Genomic DNA, 22,829 nt, shown 5'->3' with positions numbered 1-22,829 from the left:
ACAAAGGCCCATGAGTCAGCTCTCATTTGCACCCTCTGTGCAGACCTCAGCCTCAGTAGCCTTACAGGAACAAACCTCTCTTTTCTCTCCTTTTTAACAGAGACGTCAGAGTTTTGGCTTTAGGGAAACTGCTAATTTAAAGAACTCTACATAAACTCTAAAAGGCCTCACATTAGCAACGTCTTTGAGAAGCCAATCTGGCAAGGAGGCTGCATCCTTACAGCTTTATCACCAACATACACAGCTCTGTGTGCTTAAACTGCTCCGCACAGAGTTGAAGACAGGCAGGGATGCAGCATGTTTGCATCTGAATGTTCTCCGTGACTGCATTTATTTTCCTTGAGAAGGGCTAATGGGCCCATTCCTCTCTGCGAGAATGCTGGTTTCTGCCAGCAGCCATATATCTTAGGTGTGTACAGGGCCCCAAATATCTACCCACATGGCATGCAGCTCATAGGGAACGTCTACTTGCACAGTTTGGGCTGGTTGTTACACACAGCTTTTAAAACCTTTTCATGAAGACCTCTGTTCTATTGTCATACTGTGTGTGTGTGTGTGTGTGTGTGTGTGTGTGTGTGTGTGTTAGCACCATAGTTGTGATATTCTTGTAAGTAAGTACAAACACCCCAAGGAGACCTATATGCTAATGTGAGTGTACTTTAGGTTACATCTTTACATCTTAAAGACAATGACTATCATGTCTACTGCCTAGGAATTCCTCTTGTATATAGAATTTCCTTTTATTTTTCTTTTTTTAAACTGTTTTTACTTTTACTTATTTATTTTGTGCATTTGTATATGTGGGAGAGTACACATGCTGTGGATGTGTGTTACAGTTAAGAGACAATTTGCAGCAGTTTTCATTCCACATGTGGGTTCTGGGAATTGAACTGAGGCCATCCTACTTGGTGGCAGAGGCATTTGCACATCAGGACATCTCACTAGTCCGTGTACGTGACACTTGTGAAAGTGGATATCCAATAACCACTGTAGTCTCCCAAAGCACTTCAGGAATAAAGAGGTTTACTGAAATCCAGTTCTGGAATTTATGACAAAAATATTATAAAATTAGTCATCTGTTTCTCTTTCTATTTATTTATTTGTTCATTTGTGGTACTGGAACCAACAGCCTAGTATTCAACCATGGGTTATTTTCACAGCCTTCTCGGGATTTTAAATCTTTTATGTGGCTACTAACATTCTGTAAACTGAAGCCCGCAGTTCACATTGGCCTCGTGTCAACATATATTGATGCACTACAGAGTCTCATGTGAATTCTAAGCAGGAGGCTCTCTACTCTAGATGTTAACATTATTCAGAGAGAGAAAGAGAGAGAGAGACAGAGACAGAGACAGAGACAGAGAGAGACTGACAGACACATACATACAAAGACAAACAGAGAGACAGAGATAAAGAGACAAAGAGACAGCTCTCTCCAGCAGCCGAGCAAGATGCCCAAAGGGAAGAAGGCCAAGGGGAAGAAGGTGGCCCCGGCCCCCGCCGTCGTCAAGAAGCAGGAGGCCAAGAAGGTGGTCAACCCTCTGTTCGAGAAGAGGCCCAAGAACTTCGGCATTGGACAGGACATCCAGCCCAAACGAGATTTAACGCGCTTCGTCAAATGGCCCCGCTACATCAGGCTGCAACGGCAAAGAGCCATCCTCTACAAGCGGCTCAAAGTCCCTCCTGCCATTAACCAGTTCACCCAGGCGCTGGACAGGCAGACAGCTACTCAGCTGCTTAAGCTTGCCCACAAGTACAGGCCAGAGACAAAGCAAGAGAAGAAGCAAAGGCTACTGGCCCGTGCCGAGAAGAAAGCTGCTGGCAAAGGCGACGTCCCAACTAAGAGACCACCTGTCCTCCGAGCAGGAGTCAATACAGTCACCACCTTGGTGGAGAACAAGAAGGCTCAGCTGGTGGTGATTGCCCATGACGTAGACCCCATTGAGCTGGTGGTTTTCCTACCTGCCCTGTGTCGAAAGATGGGGGTGCCCTACTGCATCATCAAGGGAAAGGCCAGGCTGGGGCACCTGGTCCACAGGAAGACCTGCACCACTGTTGCCTTCACACAGGTTAACTCGGAAGACAAGGGTGCTCTGGCTAAGCTGGTGGAAGCTATTAGGACCAATTATAATGACAGATATGATGAGATCCATCGCCACTGGGGAGGCAATGTTCTGGGTCCTAAGTCTGTGGCTCGCATTGCCAAGCTGGAAAAAGCAAAGGCTAAAGAACTCGCCACTAAATTGGGTTAAATGTACACTAAATTTTCTGTACCTAAATATAATTACAAAACTAAAAAAAAAAAAAAAAAAGAGACAAAGAGACAGCAGACAGAGAGAGACAGAGAGATAGAGAGAGACAGAGACAGACAGACAACCAACCCAAAGCTTTTAACCTTGTCTTTGTAAATAAAGCTGTTACCAGATTCAGTGTAAAACAATTTCAGGAGAGAAGATAATTTCATTTCTAATTTTTATATCAATAGAGTCTATATTTGTGAAGATTTGGCCATAGACAGAGATTGCTGGGAACACTCAGGACATGAGGGCTCCATGGGCTGCATGCAGCCATCCTCAGCATGGCCCTACAATGTCAGCCTCCTCCTATAGTTTCTGGCCTTGGGCCCACCTGAAAAAAAATCAGTGTATGTCTTCACACTGACAAAATCCAAGCAGAGGGAAGAAGCCAGACACAATATTCATACCTCACACAACAGTCACAGCTGTTGCCACACAAGCTGTGTGACACTGTTGCTTTTTCCAACCCAGGGTATATACCCTTATGTGTGTGCCTGGGACAATGATGTTAAGTGGTTAATGCCCTTTACCTACTGAGCCCAAGGAAAAAATTCACTGTTTCTAGAGTAGCAAAGGTCAGGTTCTGTTCAGGCCTTGCCTCCCAGGAGGAAGGCATCTCTGGCTCTGCCACAGAAAGAACCGTACTGCCATGTCTTCAACTTGTTGGGTCATAACCGCCAAGGGACTTAATATTCCAAGAAATGTTTTTCTAGATATAAGTTGTCTCCCAAGGATCTCTGATGTGGCATTTGTCCTTGGCCATGGTTGCTTGCTTAGCACCAGGCCACGTGGCAGATAGGGACACATTGATTTGTGGCTTCATAGGTTCTTGTCCCAAGATTGATCTCATTATCTTTAAATTGATTAGACTTCTTAACGGGAAAATGAAAGGAAACCGCCGACATTCCAGTTCATGCAAGGGGTGAGGAAGAAAGGCAAAGTCAGTCAACTGTTGTTAGGGGCAAAACAAACAAACCCGTACACACACTTCTATGGAAGAGTAATATGCGATCTTGGCAAATACTTTAGGTATGTATTGTCCTGAAGTGATTAGGCTGGAAAGTAAGGGTTCTCTCAAATAGCGAATAGCCTGTGAAAATTCTGTAAGTTTTAAAGTCTGTTCATCTAACTTCTCTGTAATGTTCCTAAAGTGCAAGGTATTGAACCAACCCAAACACTGCTAAAGAATTAAAGGGCATGTTTCTTTCACAACATGAAGCTCTGAGCTGAAACCACACATAGGGTTTTTGCTGTTCCCTTCCCTGATCCACATTTGTTCAGATCATTTCTAGCAGCCTACTCCATGAGGTTCACAAATACTCAGATGGCCTCTCTGGAAACTATGACCTTTAGTCTCTTGCCTGTTTTTCAACTCAATCACCATTTCTCATTTGCTATTATTTATCTTTGCATGCAAGGACAACACAGCCATATAAGCAAGAGATTTTTCTGTAGAGATAATTACTAAATAAGGCAAAACTAAAAAGAATAAAATAAAAAAAAATAAAGTCCTGGGACTGCAGAGATGGCTTAGTTGGAAAGTGTCTGTCTTGCAAGCACAAAGACATGAGTTTGAGACCAAGAATCAATATAAAAAGAATAGTCAGGCATGTAATACATGCTTATAATTCTAGGGCTAGGGAAGTTGAAACAAGAGGATTTTGAGGCTCACTAGCCAGTCAGTCTAGCCTCCTTGGGGAGCTTCAAGTCAGTAAAAGATTCTGCTTTTGGGGGTGGAGAGGGGTTCCTGAGGAGTGATATCTGCATTGCCCTCCAGACTCCACCTGCATGTGTACCCATACCCACATGAATGCCCATGCTTACACACACACACACTCACACACACACTCAAGCACATACACAGACACACACAGAGAGACACACACAGGAACACACATAGAGACACAGAGACAGACAGACAGACACACACACACAAACAATAAACTGACTAGAAATGTGTCAGTCTTAGATATACTCACTGCACTATCTCTAATTCTTCAGAATTTAACTCAGGCAATCTAAACCACAGCCCCACTGTGAGACTTTCTTGAGCACAGAATATTGATGTTGTCTTGTTCTCACTGGTGCAGGATCATAGCAGCACCACCCACACCTAAGCAGGGCAAGTTTCAGCAGCCTTTCCTGATACTCAACACAGCACAACGAAGCTGCCAGTACTCAGCACGGCCTCCAGCTACACCTGTGACAGTCAAAGGCTGCAGACTGGCTACTCCACCTTTCCCGACACTCAGCACAGCACAGCTAAGCTGAAAGGCTGCAGACTGGCTACTCCACCCTGTTATTTGCTCAGCTCTAAGCCCGGCACTGCAAGCAAAGCCGCTCTTGTGGTTCTACATTGGTAAACCTTCGCTCCCTATCAGCTTCCTCCTGGAAGTTGCAGTGTCACCCAGCTCAGTCCCATCTCCCTTTCTCTTTTTACAGCACAGCTTCCACCTGGTATCACACAGCTGGAGTTGAAACCAGACTCCATTAGCACTAACTCTTTCATTTATTTCCACTCTTTTCCTGCTGGAATCTGTCAGTCTTAATCTGAAATCCCTCTTGAAGCCACCTCCTCTCATTAAAAAGATCAGCAAGGGATGGGCTTTAGAGACTTGAGTCAGAAGTTTAGAGTCCTTGTTACTCTTCCAGAAGATCCGAGTTCAATTTCCAGCACTGATTGTGGCACACAACTGCCTGTAACTCAATGCACTCTTCTGACCTCTGTGAGCACCAGATATGCAGGTGGCTGTGTGTGTGTGTGTGTGTGTGTGTGTGTGTGTGTGTGTATACACTTACAAAATGAAAAAATAGAAAACAAAAAGTTCAACAATGGCTGGTGAGACGGCTCAGTGGATAATGTATTTGCCACCAAGCCTGACAGTCTGAATTCAACTCCCAGAATGCACATAGTGGAAGGAAAACTCTCACAAATCGTCCTTCGTCATCCACATATGCATTATGGCATGTGCAAACTACCCATACACAAATGTCCCAGAAAGCTTCATTACCTGACCCATGATCTATGTTCTTTCTTGTTCATTGGTACATCTTACCCATTAGAATTAGAAAATCAAACCCAAAGTGCATGTCTGATTTTCTCTGAATAAATGGAGTGTCCTCCTGGATACTGCCTACCTAATAAATCACTTCGTTTGCTACATGGAGAAGACTTGGAATGTGGACTTCAGACTGTTAGCAGAGATCTTTGGTGATGGTGACCATTGCTTAGCTCTTTTTAGCTTCAGCCCATTTTTGTTCATTCACAGTTGTTGAATGAGAGGGCATTGGCTCCCTTGTGGACAGGAGTCACAGCAAGACAGAATGGTGTCTGGATACCAAGTGAGATACTTCTGAATAGAGGAAGGTTTGTACAGTAGGGTATAATTCTGCACAGGAAGGGCAATCCAGACGTGTCCAGCATCAGGGAAACCACCCTAGAGGAGGTAGCCATCTGGAGAGGAATCGGGCTTGCTCTAAGCTCTGAATGTTGATTGATTCATGCTTCATTGACTGAGTACATGAACAAAACTTGGGCTCTTTACTGTGGGTCATTCACTAGAAAGCATAGAGAGAAAGGTGTCTCACCTCCAACAGACTCACTCAGCACACGTATCAGCCAGGCAGGCTTTAGGATCTGGGCTTGGGATGGAGATTCCATAAGTAACATGAGAGTTCTGGGTCCTTCAGAAGCTCATAGCTGTGTGCCAGAGGAAGTTCAGAGGCACTGTGGTGAAGTCTTAGAATCTTTGATGCATCCAGCTCCAGGTCAAACTTTCTTTTCTTGGGGAGGACACAGATGAGCACTGCAGGCACATTCAGTGTTTTTTCTGGAACAATCTAGGCTCTCGTGTCAGTCCTTCCAACCAGAGAAGCCTGTGCTGTCTCCTAGGCAAGCCTCAGGCTAGGGATATAAATCCACAGAGCCCTAGTTTTGCCTTTTAGACTAGACAATGGAAACTATAAATAACATGTCTATCTTCTCCTAATGAGAGTTCACCCACCCCTCAAATTGCAATTAAGGATTTCTGCATGACTCTGTCTAGTTCCTCTTAGCTGTTCATTCCTAACTGTGTATCATCCAATGTTGCAATACATCCATTAGCTCATGTATTTCCTCCTGATCACTCTTCTAGACCACACTGATGTCCTTTCTAAGCATCATGCTACCCACTGGACCTAGCACAGCATCCAGAGATGATGGATGCTTAGTTCCTGTCTGTTCACAGTGTAGTCAATGGGCCTACCATAACACTTAAAGATAAAGGCTGCTTGTGATTATCTGTGCACCTTGTGGTCACTGGACCTATCATAGCACTGATGCCTGTGTACAGTGTGGTCTTTGATGTGTTATGCTCTCATGGTGCTAGACAACATGATGTCACAGGATATGTGCAACCTACAATCACTTTGTAGATAGGAAAGGGTGGTAATGTTCTGGTTATATCCATGTTAGGTTGATGGCTCTTATCAGACTCTCAAAAGAAACCTTCAGTCCAGTCATTCATGACCCACGTAGGTGTGGTTCAGTTTAAACTTGGGAACAGATGAAGCATCCACACATCCTAGTCTTTGCACCCCTGCTGATCTGTACAGGTGGTAACCTGGAACCCTTCTCACCCCACTTGCCCAACTCCCCACATTTGTGAAATAACTACCATTCATGAAGTTGTTTGCAAGTAAAATTAGAAAACGTTCCCAAAGCATGCATGATCTATTAGTGCTTGGTTACTTTTAGAGGCTGGGAGAAACTCCATCATTCTATCTCTCTGTCTTCTTTGTTTCAAAAGCATCCCATTACATAATTATTTGACTATGAAAAACTCTTACAAACCCCAATTGTCCACAGGACTAGGGAAAATAAGGAGGAGAAATCATTTGTCTTCCCAGGAGCTAAGAACACCAGTAGCCACAGCAGTGCCGCAGATACCCAGAGTTGAACACATACCTTCTTCAGTTCATACCATATAGATACTTTATTTGTGCCTTTGGCAGGGATAAGTCCAGTGCCTCCCACAGGCTAAGCAGGTGGCCCTCCTACAAGCTACATGCCAGACAACAACAGGGGCTTCCTCATCCATCCATATCTCTGGATGTCTTTGTCTGTTTTGCAGTTTCCAGGTAACATCAATTTTTATGTTAATTACTGAACATAACTATTTTTTACTACCTCTCACTCAGAACTGTTTGACTTAAAACAAAATTAAATATGGGTGTGTTCTGAATCTGCAGTTCACCAACTACATGATGCATTCAACCGTTCTGAGCTTCACCTTCTCCTTGTCTAGACTTAGGTCTGTGCTCCACCTGCTCTGAACTCTGCAAAGGTATCCTGGAGACACCAGGGAAGGATTGTCACTTCCTGTACCAGTCTCGGCTGATTTCCTTTGGGGAAAGGATTCTGCTATTAAATGAAAAGTCCAAATGTCACTGTGCCGAGAACGATTCAAAATAAAATAGTCCACAATTTTATGGAACAATTCACCTCGAAATGGGCGTGAGCTCTGTCAGATGCTCGGAATGGGAAGAGTCATGCATACAGTGACTGTATGGGTGTGCATAGCAAGGGCTCATTAGGTAAGTAGACCTGAAGTGTGCCTGGCCAACTCTGAGCCAAATCTGTGCCTTTTCCCAGCACAACAATGTGCCAAGAATGACCATTTCCTGAATGTGGAATCAGACTGGATTCACCTAGTTCCCTCGGAAGCAGGTGAGAGAGCTGAGAGCAGCAGTCGGGGTGTCCCACAGCATGGTGTTCTGCCAGTTCCCACCAACAAGGGCTGCTAGCACTGCAAAGCCAACACTTCCTCCCCGACCCCTGGTCAAAAGGAGCTGAAAGGGCGACAGAAGGAAGGGTTTCTGAGACACAGACACTTTGTGATTTTTAATGATAAAACTCCTTCTGTCTTGTTCTTTCATCATACACTTAAGCACTCAGAGAGTGCTGGGTGATTTTGTTTGTCAAAACCAGACCCAGAAATTTCATCATGAGTTTTGCTAAGCATCTCTCTTGAGGTATTTAAAACCATACACGTGTGCACATGCACACACACACACACACACACACACACACACACACACATGCACACATACTTCATAATGTGCAGTAAGGTGCCTTGTTCCCTCTAGATAAACTGGCATTTGGTTCTTAAATCACAGCTCCATTTAGCTCTGTGAAAATCAGAAACTTGGGCAGGCACAGTGGCTTGGGAATCTGAGGCAGAAGGATTGACATAAATTTAAGACAGCTCAACATACACAGTGAGATATCACTAAAGATCAGGGAACAAAAGATAAAGCCAGATACATCTAGTTCCTGTGTCCACTTTTGACCCCCGGAGACACAGCTGGGTGAGACCAGGGTCATGTGCCCACACCTTCTCTCAGTCTAGGCCTGGCTTCCCACTCAGGAGAAACCCAGATTCCTGCTCTCTCAGGTGGGACTGTCCCTACCCACTCTCCTTCCTTGCTTCTAGAATCATATCTATCTGCCTTCTGCTGACATGCCATGTGCCTGGTAACAACCCCTACCCCCAGGCCACCACTCCCGTGCTCCTACCCACTCATACTCTGGGCATCTCAAGGGGAGTCCTGCCCTCCTGGCCTGGGATCTTTCCCATTCAGCTCTTCATTTTCTGCCCTTGGCTCTCTTCTGCCTGGGGTACCTATTTATCCAAATATAACTCTGCCTCTTATCCAACATCTGCTTAACAAATGGATAGAGCTTTGGGCAGGCCATTGACATCCTGTGCAGGGACTCATACATACTCTGTGTGCTCTCTGAGACATCACAGGACAAAAGGAGCCATAGCCTCAGAGGGAGGCCCTATGGAGGATAAATGGCAACTCTTCCAAATAAGCAAAAGGAATTTTCTTTATAATTTTAACACCACCATTTAAAGTCTGACTAGTTTAGATTTCTAAAAGACAATAAAAGTGTTGGGGGTGGGGCTCAAATCAGGGTTGGGTGGTTCCACTAAGCCCTCTGGAAAACAGATCACCAAGGCAAAAAGGAAAGGTCCCAGATCACTTGAACTTTTGGATAGATGTTTGACAATAGCCCTGCCTACCCATGGTTTTCATTCTTTAATCAGTAGTAGATTTATACCTATATTTCGTTTCCCACCTCCGCACACACAGGCATACACATAGAATGCTCCAGAAGCCCCTGTTCTAGAGGAAACAGCCCAGCCCCTTGGGATGGCATTCAGCTGGGTGAGGTATCAGATGGAGGATGGCAGCTTTGCTTAAATTCTGGCAGAGGAAGTTAAATCTCCTTAAAAATTGATCAGAGACTAGTAAGGGAATAAGATATCAGTTGTCACTGGGAATTAGTAGATGTTACTGCATGGGTGAGATGCTTGGTCCTGCCACTGATGGACTCCAGACTAGGCCCTGTGGCATTCCTGCTGTTACCTCTGCCAAGAGGTTCTCTTGGGGAGAATAGGGTGACTGGCTTGCAGCTCAGTTCCTACAGCAGCTTCAGACCCTGCCGTGTGGTGACTGCTTGGACCAATGAGGCCAGCTCCACAGGGTTCTGAGTCGTGGGTACTCAAGCATGCACAGCCTGCCTAGGACTTACAGAGCTAAAGTTCTCTTGGCTGAGACCAAGATGGACTCTTCCACTAAAGATCATAACCAAATACCTTATCTTTTAATTCCAGCTGCTAGGCCAAAGTTTTCTACCTAAAATTGGGACCTTTAGCTATTCCTTTGTTTCTTACCTGATGTTACCATTAAAAGTCTCTCAGAGGAACACATTACACTACCTTATGCATTTTTAAAAAACTCTTTTGTTTTTCTTTCTATTTAGTATTTTCACACAGCAGAACTGGGGGAATGGGCACACTTCATAGCTAGCACAAGTCATGTCTGAGCAAATGACATTCTAGCTACAGTGGGGACACAGTGGTGGTGGAGACTTGAATGCAGAAGGAAGGGCGAGAGCCAGCTTTCTGCATCTTGCCTCCTTTCTCCTATCTGTTGAGATCTCTCAGCAAACTCCTCCCTCCTCTGTCTTCTCTGTCTACTGGATCCGATCTGGAAGTATCACACATAGGTACAGCTCACTTCCCTAAGGATGACGACACACTTCCTGTGTGCAGAAAAGGGAGAGTCCTCATGACAGGAAGTCATCACATTTGAGTGCTCCCACATGCCACTTGGGCTTTCTGAAGAACACTGAAAAGCCCTCGAATCTCAAGGTCCCCAGGTTCTCTATGTATCATTGGCTGGTGTTAGCTAAGTTACCCCACAAACAACAGTGTTGGGTTGCTGGGTGGTTTTGACTTTGCAGAATACCAGTATAAAATAGTAAAGTGTATTTACTATACCAGAGCATTTCCCAACAAGTACGTAGATTTTTGTCAAGTTGATGAGCTCTGGAATCACCTAGGAGATACGCTCCCAGAGAATGAATAATATTGAATAGGTTCATTGAGGTTGGAAGACCTACCTACTGTGGCTAGTGCTATTCCATGGACAAAGATCTTGGGCTGTATAAAATGGAAAGAGTGGGCTCAGTACAGCATTCATCTCTCTCTTCTTGATTGTGAATGCAACTATTGCCTTGACTCCCCACCATGCCAGACTGGATCCTGGAACTCTAACCCAGAATAAACTCTGTCTTCCTCAAACTGTTTTTGTTGGACTATTTTAATCACAGTGACAGGAAAAGCTACATAGCATATTTTCATTGTTTGAACTCAGTCTAGAACAGCAGTCCATCTGAAGACAAAAGGTCTCCTGCCATCCTCCTACTATCTGGACTTTTGTTTAGTGTACCAGGTGACCCTTCTGAGTGGACTTGTTTGACACACTATGTAATATAGACCTAGAAGATTTAGAACTATCCCAAACCTAGTTTATGTGGGACTATGAAAGGCAGTCTATTTTCTGGTTAGTTAAACCCTGGAGACCCAGAAGGTAGTCCTGCAAGGGACAGAAGGTGTTTGCCATGCCCCCAGACACCATACTCCTGACATGAGGCCTCAGCTCCATAATTCTGTGGGTATCACGTAGTGCAATGCCCCAAGCCCCTGGTATTCTGTCTGGACTCCACCCCCACAGTTACTTGGCAACAGCCAGGTAGGCCCGGCCCACTATAAAAGGGGCTGTTTGCCCCCTCCTCCCTCTCTTACTCTCTTACTCTTGCCCCTCTATCTTGCCCTCTTGCTTTCTCCCCCCTTTGCATTCCCTTCCCTTCCCTCTCCATGTGGCCATGGCTGGCTTCTACTTCTCTACTCTCTACCTCTCTCTGCTTTTCTCTGACTCTACTACCCTAACCTCAGGCCTGCCCCAAGAAAGTGGGGTAAGGTGCCACTCATCACAACTCTCCACCATAATAATAAATGCTTTAAAACCATGGACTGCCTTTTCTCATTGGGATCCACTATGCTGGAGTAATGGAGCAGGTCTTCCTCTAAAGAGCTGTACATCTAATTTCCTGCAGGAGGCCTCTCTGTATTTTCAGCCATGGTGTCCACCAAGCCAAGCAACCCGGCTGAGCAAGCCAAAGACTCTCCTACCTGCAGGAATCAGCTACAGCACTCTTCTCCTACCCCTTTCCCTTCAGCCCTGGGCTGGAGTCAGCCAGTGCCCCCCACCTCCATTCTCAGCTCTTCTGTGGCATCCAGCAGCAAGAGTTTGAGAACCTGTCATCCTTGGCCTCCTTGCAGGCCCAGGGAGCCCAGAGCCAGCTCTTCTACAGCACCCAGTGACATCTGTGGTGCCTGAGAGTCAACCCTAGAAGTTCCATGGGGACCTCAGACTGCACCTTCCTATCCCCAGAGCGGGGTCTTGTGGCTTCCCACAGCCTGACGCCTGCCCAGTGATGGCATCGGGTGTGTGTAGTCAAACTTCCCGAGTCTGCCTCCATGAGTGGCCCTAGACCTGTGGCGGGTCTGACTTGGGCCACCGCTTTAACCCACAAGTTCACTAGTCTGTGAGCCAGCTGCCTGCTTTGTCACCATGTACTGATGGAATATAATATCTTCCTGTGAGTATAGCACATGTTAGCCAACTTCCTTCCTCCTCACAGCACACCTAGGCCGTCCAAGGTCATTTTCAACAGAGCTCCAGTGCTGTGCTCTCTAAGGTGACTCTATCCAGTGGCAGCCATGTTCTCCCAGGAAAGCCTCACAGCTTCAGCCCCTCACTCTGGCAGCTCACAGGCTCCTCAGGGGTTAGCCAGCTCTTCCCAGTGTCTTATCCACAGAGCCATAGATTGCCTGACTCTACTCATTGTGGAATTTACTTTCTGTGACTGTGGTCATGACAGTCATTGACACCAAAAGGACTTTTTGGATTCTGAACACCCCCCCTCTACTATTGTAACCCTGTGGTATGTCAGACTATCCCTTCTTAATACTGTCTATTGTTTTTCCTGGTTCTTTTAACCATTCTTTGCACTTTAATACCACATGAAATGCAGTGTCTTAAGCTGCTTTTCCATGCAACATGATTACACAAAAGCTGAACTCTTACCATGGTCAGACCAAGACTCTCTTACCATAGACTCTTGGTATTCTAAGAAGTAACAAGATTGTATTGCAAGCACACCAAGCAGGAAGGCCAAGCATATGTCCTACAGGTGATCAGTTTACTTGTTTATAGCGTAAGCTCCATGCCTTTAACAGTTGCCCCTGCCATTGTGCTAGCTCTAGGATTATATCATGAAATTCAAGACATTCCTCTGTCGAGGCAAATGAGTTAGCTTACCAGTCAATGCTAGATTCTGAGGCCCACATGTTAGTAGGTTAATGGACACTCCAGGGCTTTCTGGCACCGATAGTGAGCACAACACAGAAGCAACAGGAAGTAATGGTCACATCCCATGACCATTAATAACAGACCTCAATCACCTACATTAGACTCAACATATAGCCCTCCATCAAAGCTGGCAAACAACATAACTATTTCCACAGAGGAGGCTTTGGGACAGTTTCTTCATGGAACACATAACTCACATACCGAGAGATCCTGTCACCAGAAATATATGGGATATGAAACTTTGAGATCTTCAAAGCTGTGATTTTGTTATACAAGAGGGTTCCATGTTCATGTGAATGTAGATTGAGCATGTCTGTTTATGTCTGTGCACATACATACAGTCATGCATACATCCATATATCATCTACATCACTAAAATATTATCCCTGCTCAATAGCTGTGCAAATGTTGTATGGCTCATTGGAAAAATCCAGAATGAATCCTTCTGTCTTCTCTTATTGAATAACATTACTGATTACTGCTTTCCAATTTTAAATCATTTCAAATGGGGATAGCATATGTTAAAATAAATCTGTTCCTTTAAAAATTTAAGTGGAAATATCATGTTAATTTGGTTCTCTGAGGCAGGATTTAGCCTTCCCTCAAGAACTCACTAAATTTGAATCCAATTACCCTCACCCTTTCTGTCTCCCCCTTTTGGACTCTGTGTGGGAAGAGAATGAGAGGAAGCCACGGTGAATTCAGGTGTCATCAACCATCTCAGCCATCTGAGTGGCCTCCATGGCACTTAAGTAAATCACCCCACACACACTAACAAATATGCTATTTTCAAACATCCCTGGATAGGTTATACTGTGTTTAAAGACAGAGTTAAGACTGGGGGGAAGGTTGGGATGTTGAAGCACTTGCCATACAAACCTGATGACCTGAATTTGGATCCTAGACTCATGTTAAAGCCAAATGCAGTCATGTAAGCACCTGTGATTTGAGAACACCCTGCAAGGAGGGGGCTGGGAGCAGATGCCTGGAAGCTCATGGTCATCTATTCTAGCGCATATATCCATCAGTGAACAAGAGACCCTGATCTCAAACAAGATGGTCCTCTGACTTCTACATATACAACAGCATGTGCACACCCCTTCACAGACCATGTGTATACCACCCACAACAGACCATAGATGTATACCCTCCAGAACACATACCATGGCATGTATATTACATTCCCCAAAAGACAGACAGACACAGATGCACACACATGCGCGCACACACACACACACACAATCTCCAAGGAGAAGGAGCAAATGTGTTCTGAAAGTCCCTTCTCTCTTTTCATTCCAGCTCATCCTCAGCATATCCTTCAAAATCTAAAGCTCCAAACAACTCGTTAGTCATAGTCATCTATTTCACAGTGGCTTTTTAGAAAACTGGGAGAACCATGCTAACACTTGGGAAAAGATGGAGAACAATTGATTTTATATATGTCTCCATATTTAAATTAATTAGTGCCAATTCTCAGCATAGAGAAGTTATTTCTTCCCTCCCCTATCTACATTACTGGTTCCCAAATTTCAGGGCAGGTGAAAGAGAGAACCCACCCTTGGCTTACTGAGAAGAAAGAGATTCTCCGTTGTGGAATCCTACATACTTTCTGACAAGCCGGAAGCCGGCCCTCTTTAGGTGTTAGTATGTGAGGTAACCAGTCCCCAGATTCTGATGACTCCAAGAAAGCCAGGGGTTTGTAAGCAGAGCCAAATAAGCTTCACAGAAAGCAACAGCTAAGGTGCACCCAGGACACAGTTTCTCTCAGGACAGCTGAAGCAGATTTCTCCCACAGCTCCCAGTTCCCGGTGAGCTTGTTCCACCAGCCAGAAGAAACAGGAAACCAGCAGCTGAGGCCTGCAGTGTTCACCAGGAACTGTTTGGGTTTGTTGTTTTTGTTTGTTTTGTTTTGTTTGGGGGGGGGAAGTTTTGAGAAAGTGTCTCATTTTGTAATCCAGGCAAGTCTTGAATTGTGTTGATTCCCCTGTCTCAGTTCCCCAAATGCTGTGACCACAGGTATGAGCCACCATACTCTGCTACATGGAACTTACAGAAAATTGCATATAATGAAGGAATAAGGCACATTTTGTCTTATTTACTGTTCTTTGTATGCGTGTGTGCGTGAGTGTGTGTGTGTGTGTGTGTGTGTGTGTGTATGTGTGTGTGTTGGGCAGTTAAGATTATTGTCAACACACTTTTAAAGCACATGTGTTGCATGAGAGCATGTATGTGAATCCATCCCTAATTTTTAACTTTGGTGTCCACCAGTTTTGCCTTTCTCTCATCACTCCTAGACCACTTGATGGGCTCAGCTCTGGGACATTCTTAGAGTCACCAACACGCTGCTAGGAAATGAAAGAAAGGACCTACTAGTTGCACCTCAAAGAAAAGTGGCCTCCAGATTTGAGGCTGCCTTTGTACCCCAGCTGACACCTATATCCACAAAGTCAGCTGATTCAAGAATGGGAGGCTAAAGGTTCAAAAATCATAGCAAGCGCTTGTGCACCATGCATGATGCTCTCCAACCACTGACATTCCTGTGCATGCTAAGATCCGGGAAAGAAGGAGAAAGTCATACAGACTGAAGGAAAGTTCTTTTGCATAAGTAGGCTGTACCCTGGGCACCTGATCCCTGCTTAAAATTGAGAATGTCAGAAAGCAGTCTCAGACTTATGACCTCTGCCCAGAAAAGCCTTACAAGCCTTGATGCTATAGCTAGCATGACAATGAGAGGAGCCTGGGTTATGAGATGCTAATCTGAGGTAGAAATGCGTTTTTATGGAGCAGACATTGCATAGGATCTTTAGGAGGAGGAGGAGAGCTTGCTTTGCCTGCCGTGGATCTGTTATAACCCTTGCCCAAATACACTGAACAAGACTTTTTAGATTTCTAGTTTTGCAGCATCTTCTCCACAAGAGTCACAAAAATGTATGTGAGATTTCCACATGATGGGATAATATGATCTCCTTAGAAAACAACAAACAAACAAACAAACAAAACATAGAAAATCTCCATAAGTTAGAGGGAGATGACCCACAAAGAGTCTCAATAAACAGATTCAAAGTTGTCTCCAAATAGTTTATGACAGTGTCCCCAAAGGCTCTCTATGAGTTCTAGACGGGCTTCCTTCCTTTGCCTTAATGCTGGCATAAGTGACCTAAGGGCAACCTAGACCCAAAAGGGAAACCGCATTCGCTGTGAATTAACTGAGCCAGCACCAGCCAGCACCAGCCAACCAGTAGAGCCTCCCAGGGTCTGCTTAGAGAGCTCCTGAGTTGAAGGGAGCACCACGGCACAGACAACCTTCAGACCCTCCAGTAAGAGAGCTACAACACCCACCATACTCAGACATCCATTCTCCAAGCATGCCAGAGGGAAGCCTCTTGGGGCAGAAACAGCTCTCCTTCCTGTAGGACTGACTCCAAGTGTCCTCATTGCCCTGTGAGATCTGCCACCCTCAGTTAGGCTCACCTGCCTCCTCGCACATCATCCTCATTATTCTGGGTAGTGTGCTCTCTTTGCCCTCAGGAACACAGCCTGTCCCTGCCTCCACACTCTGGGGAAGAGGGCAGGGAAAAGTAGGCACTGGAAGGGAGACCCTTTACTGGGCGTGCTTGCTTCTGATCTGTCTTAGAGACACAGTGAAGAAGTCCCTTTGCAGGGTCTCAGTCAGCCTGATCTATGTATGTTTGCGATGTCCTTTCTCCCCAATTACAAAGTAGTTGGGAATATTCACAACTAACACGGGTTAAATGAGGCAGCTCCAAAGAGAGGGCCTTTGTCCACAGCTGCTTGGGCAAGTCCACCTTCCTTCTCAGTTATTGGTAAAGCCTGGGTAGCCTTTAAAATAGAGGGGGTGGGGCAGGGTGGCCTAACCCAACACACCAGCCTGGGGGTTAGAGCTACAAACAGACACTGAATAGTCTCTCTCTCTCTCTCTCTCTCTCTCTCTCTCTCTCTCTCTCTCTCTCTCTCTCTCTCTCTCTCCCTCTCTCTCCCTTCTTCCCTCCCTCCCTCCCTCCCTCCCTCCCTCCCCTCTCTCTGTCACACACACACACACACACACACACACACTCACACCAGCAGCCTTACCTGATCCTGCTGCTGTACAGATTTTCCTGAGGCGCTGGGCTCCTTGGCTGTGGTCATGGTCTGTCCGGGCACTTGCCACCCCAGAGACAGAAGGGGTTTGACTGTGACTTTGGAGGCACCAGGATCGGAATGGTAGGGTGGGGAGGAAAGCGATTCTAGTCCATACTTCCAAAATCACCAGGTTTTTGGGGGGCGGTGGGGGGAGGGAGCTGGGTAGAGCAGCCTAGTTTGCTCTTTAAATGCAAAGAGCAAAGACAGGCTCGGCAGAAGAAGACGCTGATGCTCAGTGGGGCTTCTCCAATTAGCCACAGCCTCTGCAATCGCCACAGAAACAATAACTGCTTAGCAACCGGCAACTGGCGGCTGAGTGCAGTCAGGGGCCCGAGTGATGCGTGCTGCTTCCCCACCGCCTCCTGTCCGCTGCCGCGCAAAGGCGCATGCTCCGGCTGTGCTCAGCCTGGCTGGGGCTGGGGCGGGGGCCGCGGAAGGGTTGAGGCCTGTGGACGCTACAAGCTAGCCCAAGCACCAGCAGCCTTGTCACTGTATCCATCAGGAAACCGTCATGAATCCAAGTCACCGGGCGCCCCTATTGCTGAGATAGTTGCCTGCAGCAGTTATAGTCCTATGGCTCCCACCTGGTCAGGGGGATCAAAAAGGATGCAGTTTTCCACTCTCCCTGGCTACAAAATGCAGGTGGTTAGGGGTGATTAGAGAGATAGACCTCCCTTCCGGTTTGCCTTGGTCTTTCTTTACAAGTCAGAAAACTTCGGTTTCGCCTTTAGAGTGGATTAAATCTGTATCAACTGAAAATCAACCGGAATCAAGAAGAGTGCAATCTGTGTGGTGCCCTTAGAGGTCACAGGCTCCCTGATGCATTTGACCCTCAAGAGAAAGCCAGGCAGCAAACGGTGCCCCAGGAATTCTTGAGGCCTGGGCCTCCATGTTGGACCCAGTAGGGGCTTCTACCAACCTGAACTCTTGCTTCCTGCTTCTACTAGACATAGCTGGGTGAATGCTGTACCGAAACTCTTAGGAAAGCAGGGTTAACCAAGGGGTTTTAGGTGGGGATGAATCCTGACCCAGCAGAGAGCCTTCCCCTCAGCCACAGCTCTGCTCTGTGCTCTTCCTCTGTGGACATCTCCTCAGCCCCTCATGTCTGCTTCTCTTTCCAGTGTCACAGCCCCTGGTTACAGGTAGCCACTTACTGGAAAGAACCTGGCTACCTGATAATGTCACTAATAGCCACTAATTACATTAGGAATTGTGTCCTGGGGCCTGGGTAGCATTGATCTGATTTTGTAGTTAAGATTCCACTAAGCAGGAGTTGCAGAGACACTGTCCTGGAATCCAGCCCCTTCTGGAAGTCCAGAGCCCAGTCATTTTACAAGAACAACAATCGATCATTGACAGGCAAATTCAAATTCTAGCAGAGGTCTGCCTGCTCTCCCACAGCCCAGACTCTGCTGCTCTGAGTGTTTGATTGATTCTGATTCCAGTACATTTTTACAGGGCACCCAATGGCTTACTTATATTGCTTTAGCCAAAAGGACAAGAGAAAAAACTGTGGCTTGCCACTGAGAAGTCTGCTTTGGTTTGTTTGCATTGAGCTAGCTACCTTCCAGTGCTGGCTATGACTTAAGAAAATGTATAAACACCTATGTTATTCAACATCAGAGCCCTGTTAACCAAGGTGCTTAGATTCTAAGTGATTCAATGTTGCTGAAAGGCTGGTGCAAAACCTCTAAGGCAAGACTCTAGTGGTATAACCACTGGCCTCTGTGAGTGTGGAGGGTCCCTGCCACACCCTAGTTGCATCCCTGGTTCTGGAAGTCACCGTGGCACACTTATCCTTAGGGCTCAGCAGCAAGACAGATGAAGCCTCTGGAAAGAGTATCATGAAGTGGACCATCTTGGCCTGCACCCTGGAAACACCTCAACCCCTTAGGATCTTAGTCAATCAACAAAATCAGCAACCCCTGCCTCAAACTGCAGTCTCAACACAGCCTGTCAACTAGAGTTTCCTCTTTAACCTAAGCTGTCTGGAACAGGTTAGGCCCTGAGTCATACCATCTGTACTATCTCAGGAAGGGTTCATTGCTCCCCTCTGAGGCTGTAAGCTGCTATCCACAGACAAGAACAACAGCATAGCAGAGAGCTAGCCATCATCCTTAGGGACCACAGTCAAATGGGAAGTGATCCCCAGGGGTGCTGAGTTCCGCACCATGAGCATATAGGAAACTCCTTCAGGCTCTTCCCACTTCTCAGTGAAGAGCTCAAGAGAGTCTGGTGCATCTAAATTGAAGACGGTCATCATATACAATCTGCTGACATTTGAAAGATGATAGACAACATCTCAAAGGAATTTTCTGCTGCTGGACAGGCCATGCCCCCAGGTTCCTCAATTCCCTCATCCATCAGATCAGTTCTCAGGAGTCATTATGTGGAAAAGTGCAGGAGTGAGAATTGGTGGTGGTAGGTTGATCTACGCAGAACTCTGTGGGTTTCTCTCTGGTGCTGGTTCCCCAGATACCAGATTCTTTGTACACTTGACCTTGACTGTCTTATGGGTGAAAAAGCAGGGATTTCTGCCTTATGAGACACTGCAGGTGAAGCTATGCAAATTCAGGGTAAATCTTACATCCCTGGGAGGTCTCCAAAATATTCTCAGAGAAACCCACAGTGCTTGAGGAGAGGGGCGAGGGACTTGCTAATGAACAGACATAATGACTCACTTTTGCAAGATGAATACATTCTAATATCTGTGGTATAGCACTGAGCCTGGAGTCCACAATGCCATGCCACACAGTTAAAAACCTATTAGTGGGGTAGATCCCAGGAGTGTTTTTGCTACAGCAAGATGAAATGGGGTATATGTTGCTGATATTTTTCAATTAATCACAACCCCCTTGTAAGAGAAATGCTGTTCATCTTCTGGAGTCCAGGTCTTTGCAGATTACTATATAGGTAGAAAAACCTCTGGCCAAGTCAAAACTAAGTCATCTCACGTGTACAGGCACTTTCTCCAAGTCTTCCTTCAGAAATGTTAACAGATAGCAAAGAACATGTGTGCCCTGCAAAGCAGGAAGGCTGTGCAGACCAAAGATGAGAACTTATCCCACTCGCTGGGCCTTTTAAAAGCATTTCCCAAGTGCCTGGACAGAAGATAAGCTCCAAGTTCTCCAAACAAAAGTTAGCTCCTTGATCAAGACTGCTCCAGCTTGCTAGGCAGCAGGCAGCTTAGAGCTCCTTGCTAAAACCTATTTGTTGTCAGGGAGAACCCAAAGTGGAGGATTTCCCAAGGCCTTCCCAAGGAGATCTCACACTGTGGTCCCTGGGAGGGCCTGTGTCTGTGAGGAAGCCCCCTTATAGTCTGTAGGGAATAGTTTTCAAAGTGGCCAGTGAGCACATACAGGAAAGACTGCCCAGTGCCCTGTCTGCTGACTCGGCGTGGTGCTCATCAACTTGCATGTGCAGAGCCAGAGACCTTTTATTTCTCATCCCGGTTCCACCAGGAGCCCTTAGATTCCTGAAGCCAGCCTTGCCAAATGGACTTGTGGGCCTCTAGCCACACTCTCCTCAAGACATGTGAATGGTCATTGGCACAAACACAACCAAGGTTTGTTCATGGCCATGTAGACCTGGATCCTTCTGCTGATTCCAGCAGCTCCTCACCTTTTCCCATACAGCTACCCCAAGGAACCAAGCAGGTACAAGACCCAAGCCTCACTTAATCAAGTGCACTGAGAATGCATCTCATGCAAACAGCAAAAGCTCCATTAGGAGGGGTTCAGGAGGCAGAGATTTGGGTGTCTCAGTAGTGAGCTGCAAAGATTTTTACCACTTGCCAGAGAAAGTTCTTTTTTAATGAACAGATTTCTGAAAAATCTAGATGACTATGGGGTAGCAGGTATGAAGCAGTCATCCAGGGCTCAAAGAAACTAATAGAAGCACACATATGCCACAGACACTGAAAACATTATCAAGAGGGATGGGATGTGGCTAAGCCTCCCTATCTCCATGTGCCCATTATCACTGCTGACATCCTATATGGAGCAGCTGGCCCTGACGGCAGAGCTGTGCCCCGCACAGCTGGAAGATTGGTTTAGGTTTGACCTTGATTCTGTCCTGGGAATCACTCCACTTCCTTATGCTTGGCTAAAGAACCATGGATGCTCTGGACAGAAACAGCATCTGAAGCTTGGAGATCTGGGCAGCAAGAATCACAAGGGAGGGACACAGGAAGCAGCAACAAGTGGACCCAGACTACCCAGTGGATCAAGGGAGGGAGATCCCTGATAAGCCTAACCTTGAGAAGAGGAGGATCTGAGTGACCAGGATGCTCAAAGCCCTCTCTCCAAGCTGGTGGACCACCCTTCTCCTGTATCTACTACCCATCTCTTACCCTGAGAAGCCTGGCAGCAGATGCTGAACCACAGAGTTTCTCAGGGAATTGAAGCCAGAACAAGGCTGAACCCTCAACAGGAGGAACACTGAGACGTTTTGCCACCTCCCTGTTTTTTAAGTTTCTTCCTGGGAAGATCAGTTTCAGCATGTATGTCATGCTGATGTGTAGATACATGTGTAGTGTGTAGATTCTCAGAGGAGGAGGCCCATGCTGAATTTCAAGAAGCCAGACTCTTATTCTTCATGTGCAAGCTTTGACTACCATTTGCTAGACTAAAGGATGCAAAATCTTCTCTTAAGAGTTTGGCTGGAGATGCTGGAGAGGATGTGGAGAAAGAGGAACACTCCTCCATTGCTAGTGGGATTGCAAGCTGGTACAACCACTCTGAAAATCAGTTTGGTGGTTCCTCAGAAAATTGGACATAGTACTACCAGAAGATCCAGCAATACCTCTCCTAGGCATATATCCAGAAGATGTTCCAACTTGTAATAAGGACACATATTCCACTATGTTCATAGCAGCCTTATTTATAATAGCCAGAAGCTGGAAAGAACCCAGATGTCCCTCAACATAAGAATGGATACAGAAAATGTGGTACATTTACACAATGGAGTACTACTCAGCTATTAAAAAGAATGAATTTATTAAATTCTTGGGCAAATGGTTGTATCTGGAGGATATCATCCTGAGTGAGATAACCCAGTCACAAAAGAACACACATGATATGCACTCACTGATAAGTGGATATTAGCCCAGAAACTTAGAATACCCAAGATACAGTTTGCAAAACACATGAAACTCAAGAAGAAGGAAAACCAAAGTGTGGATACTTTGTTCCTTCTTAGAATGGGGAACAAAATACCCATGGAAGGAGTTACAGAGACAAAGTTTGGAGCAGAGCCTGAAGGAACAATCATCCAGAGACTGCTCTACTTGGGGAACCATCCCATAAACAACCACCAAACCCAGTCACTAGGTACATGCCAACAAGAGATTGACAGGAGCCTGATATAGCCATCTCCTGCTAGGCTCTGGCAGTGCCTAGAAAATACAGAAGTGGATGCTCACAGTCATCAATTGGACAGAGCACCAGTTCCCCAATGAAGGAGCCAGAGAAATACCCAGGGAGCTAAAGGGATCTGAAGCCCCATAGGAGGAACATCAATATGATCTAACCAGTACCCCCAAGCTCCTTGGAACTATACCACCAATCAAAGAAAACACATGATGGAACTTGTGGCTCTAGCTATATATGTAGCAGAGGA

The 22,829-nt window shown here is 46.0% G+C and overlaps 1 protein-coding gene and 1 pseudogene across 3 annotated transcripts in view; one reads left to right on the top strand and one right to left on the bottom strand.

Annotated features, from left to right (window-relative positions):
- Dpp6 (dipeptidyl peptidase like 6) overlaps positions 1-22,829 on the bottom strand; it is an 830,048-nt gene that overhangs the window by 458,479 nt on the left and 348,740 nt on the right. Inside the window, exon 1 of one of the 3 annotated variants that reach the window (XM_021163978.3) lies at positions 17,160-17,599. The exons of the other annotated variants lie outside the window; for them this stretch is intronic. Within the exon in view, the coding sequence (XP_021019637.1) occupies positions 17,160-17,216 (57 nt within the window). The 5' untranslated portion in view covers positions 17,217-17,599. Of the gene's footprint in view, positions 1-17,159; positions 17,600-22,829 lie in introns of those variants that run through there. 3 annotated transcript variants of the gene reach the window in all.
- On the top strand, positions 1,435-2,302 carry LOC147005112 (large ribosomal subunit protein eL8 pseudogene; annotated as a pseudogene).

Source organism: Mus caroli, unplaced genomic scaffold (assembly GCF_978045245.1).
Source record: "Mus caroli unplaced genomic scaffold, Mus_caroli_1 scaffold_4, whole genome shotgun sequence".
NCBI classification, from domain to species: domain Eukaryota; kingdom Metazoa; phylum Chordata; class Mammalia; order Rodentia; family Muridae; genus Mus; species Mus caroli.
Note: the sequence above shows the minus strand (reverse complement) of the source record. Positions and strands in the feature narration are given on the sequence as shown.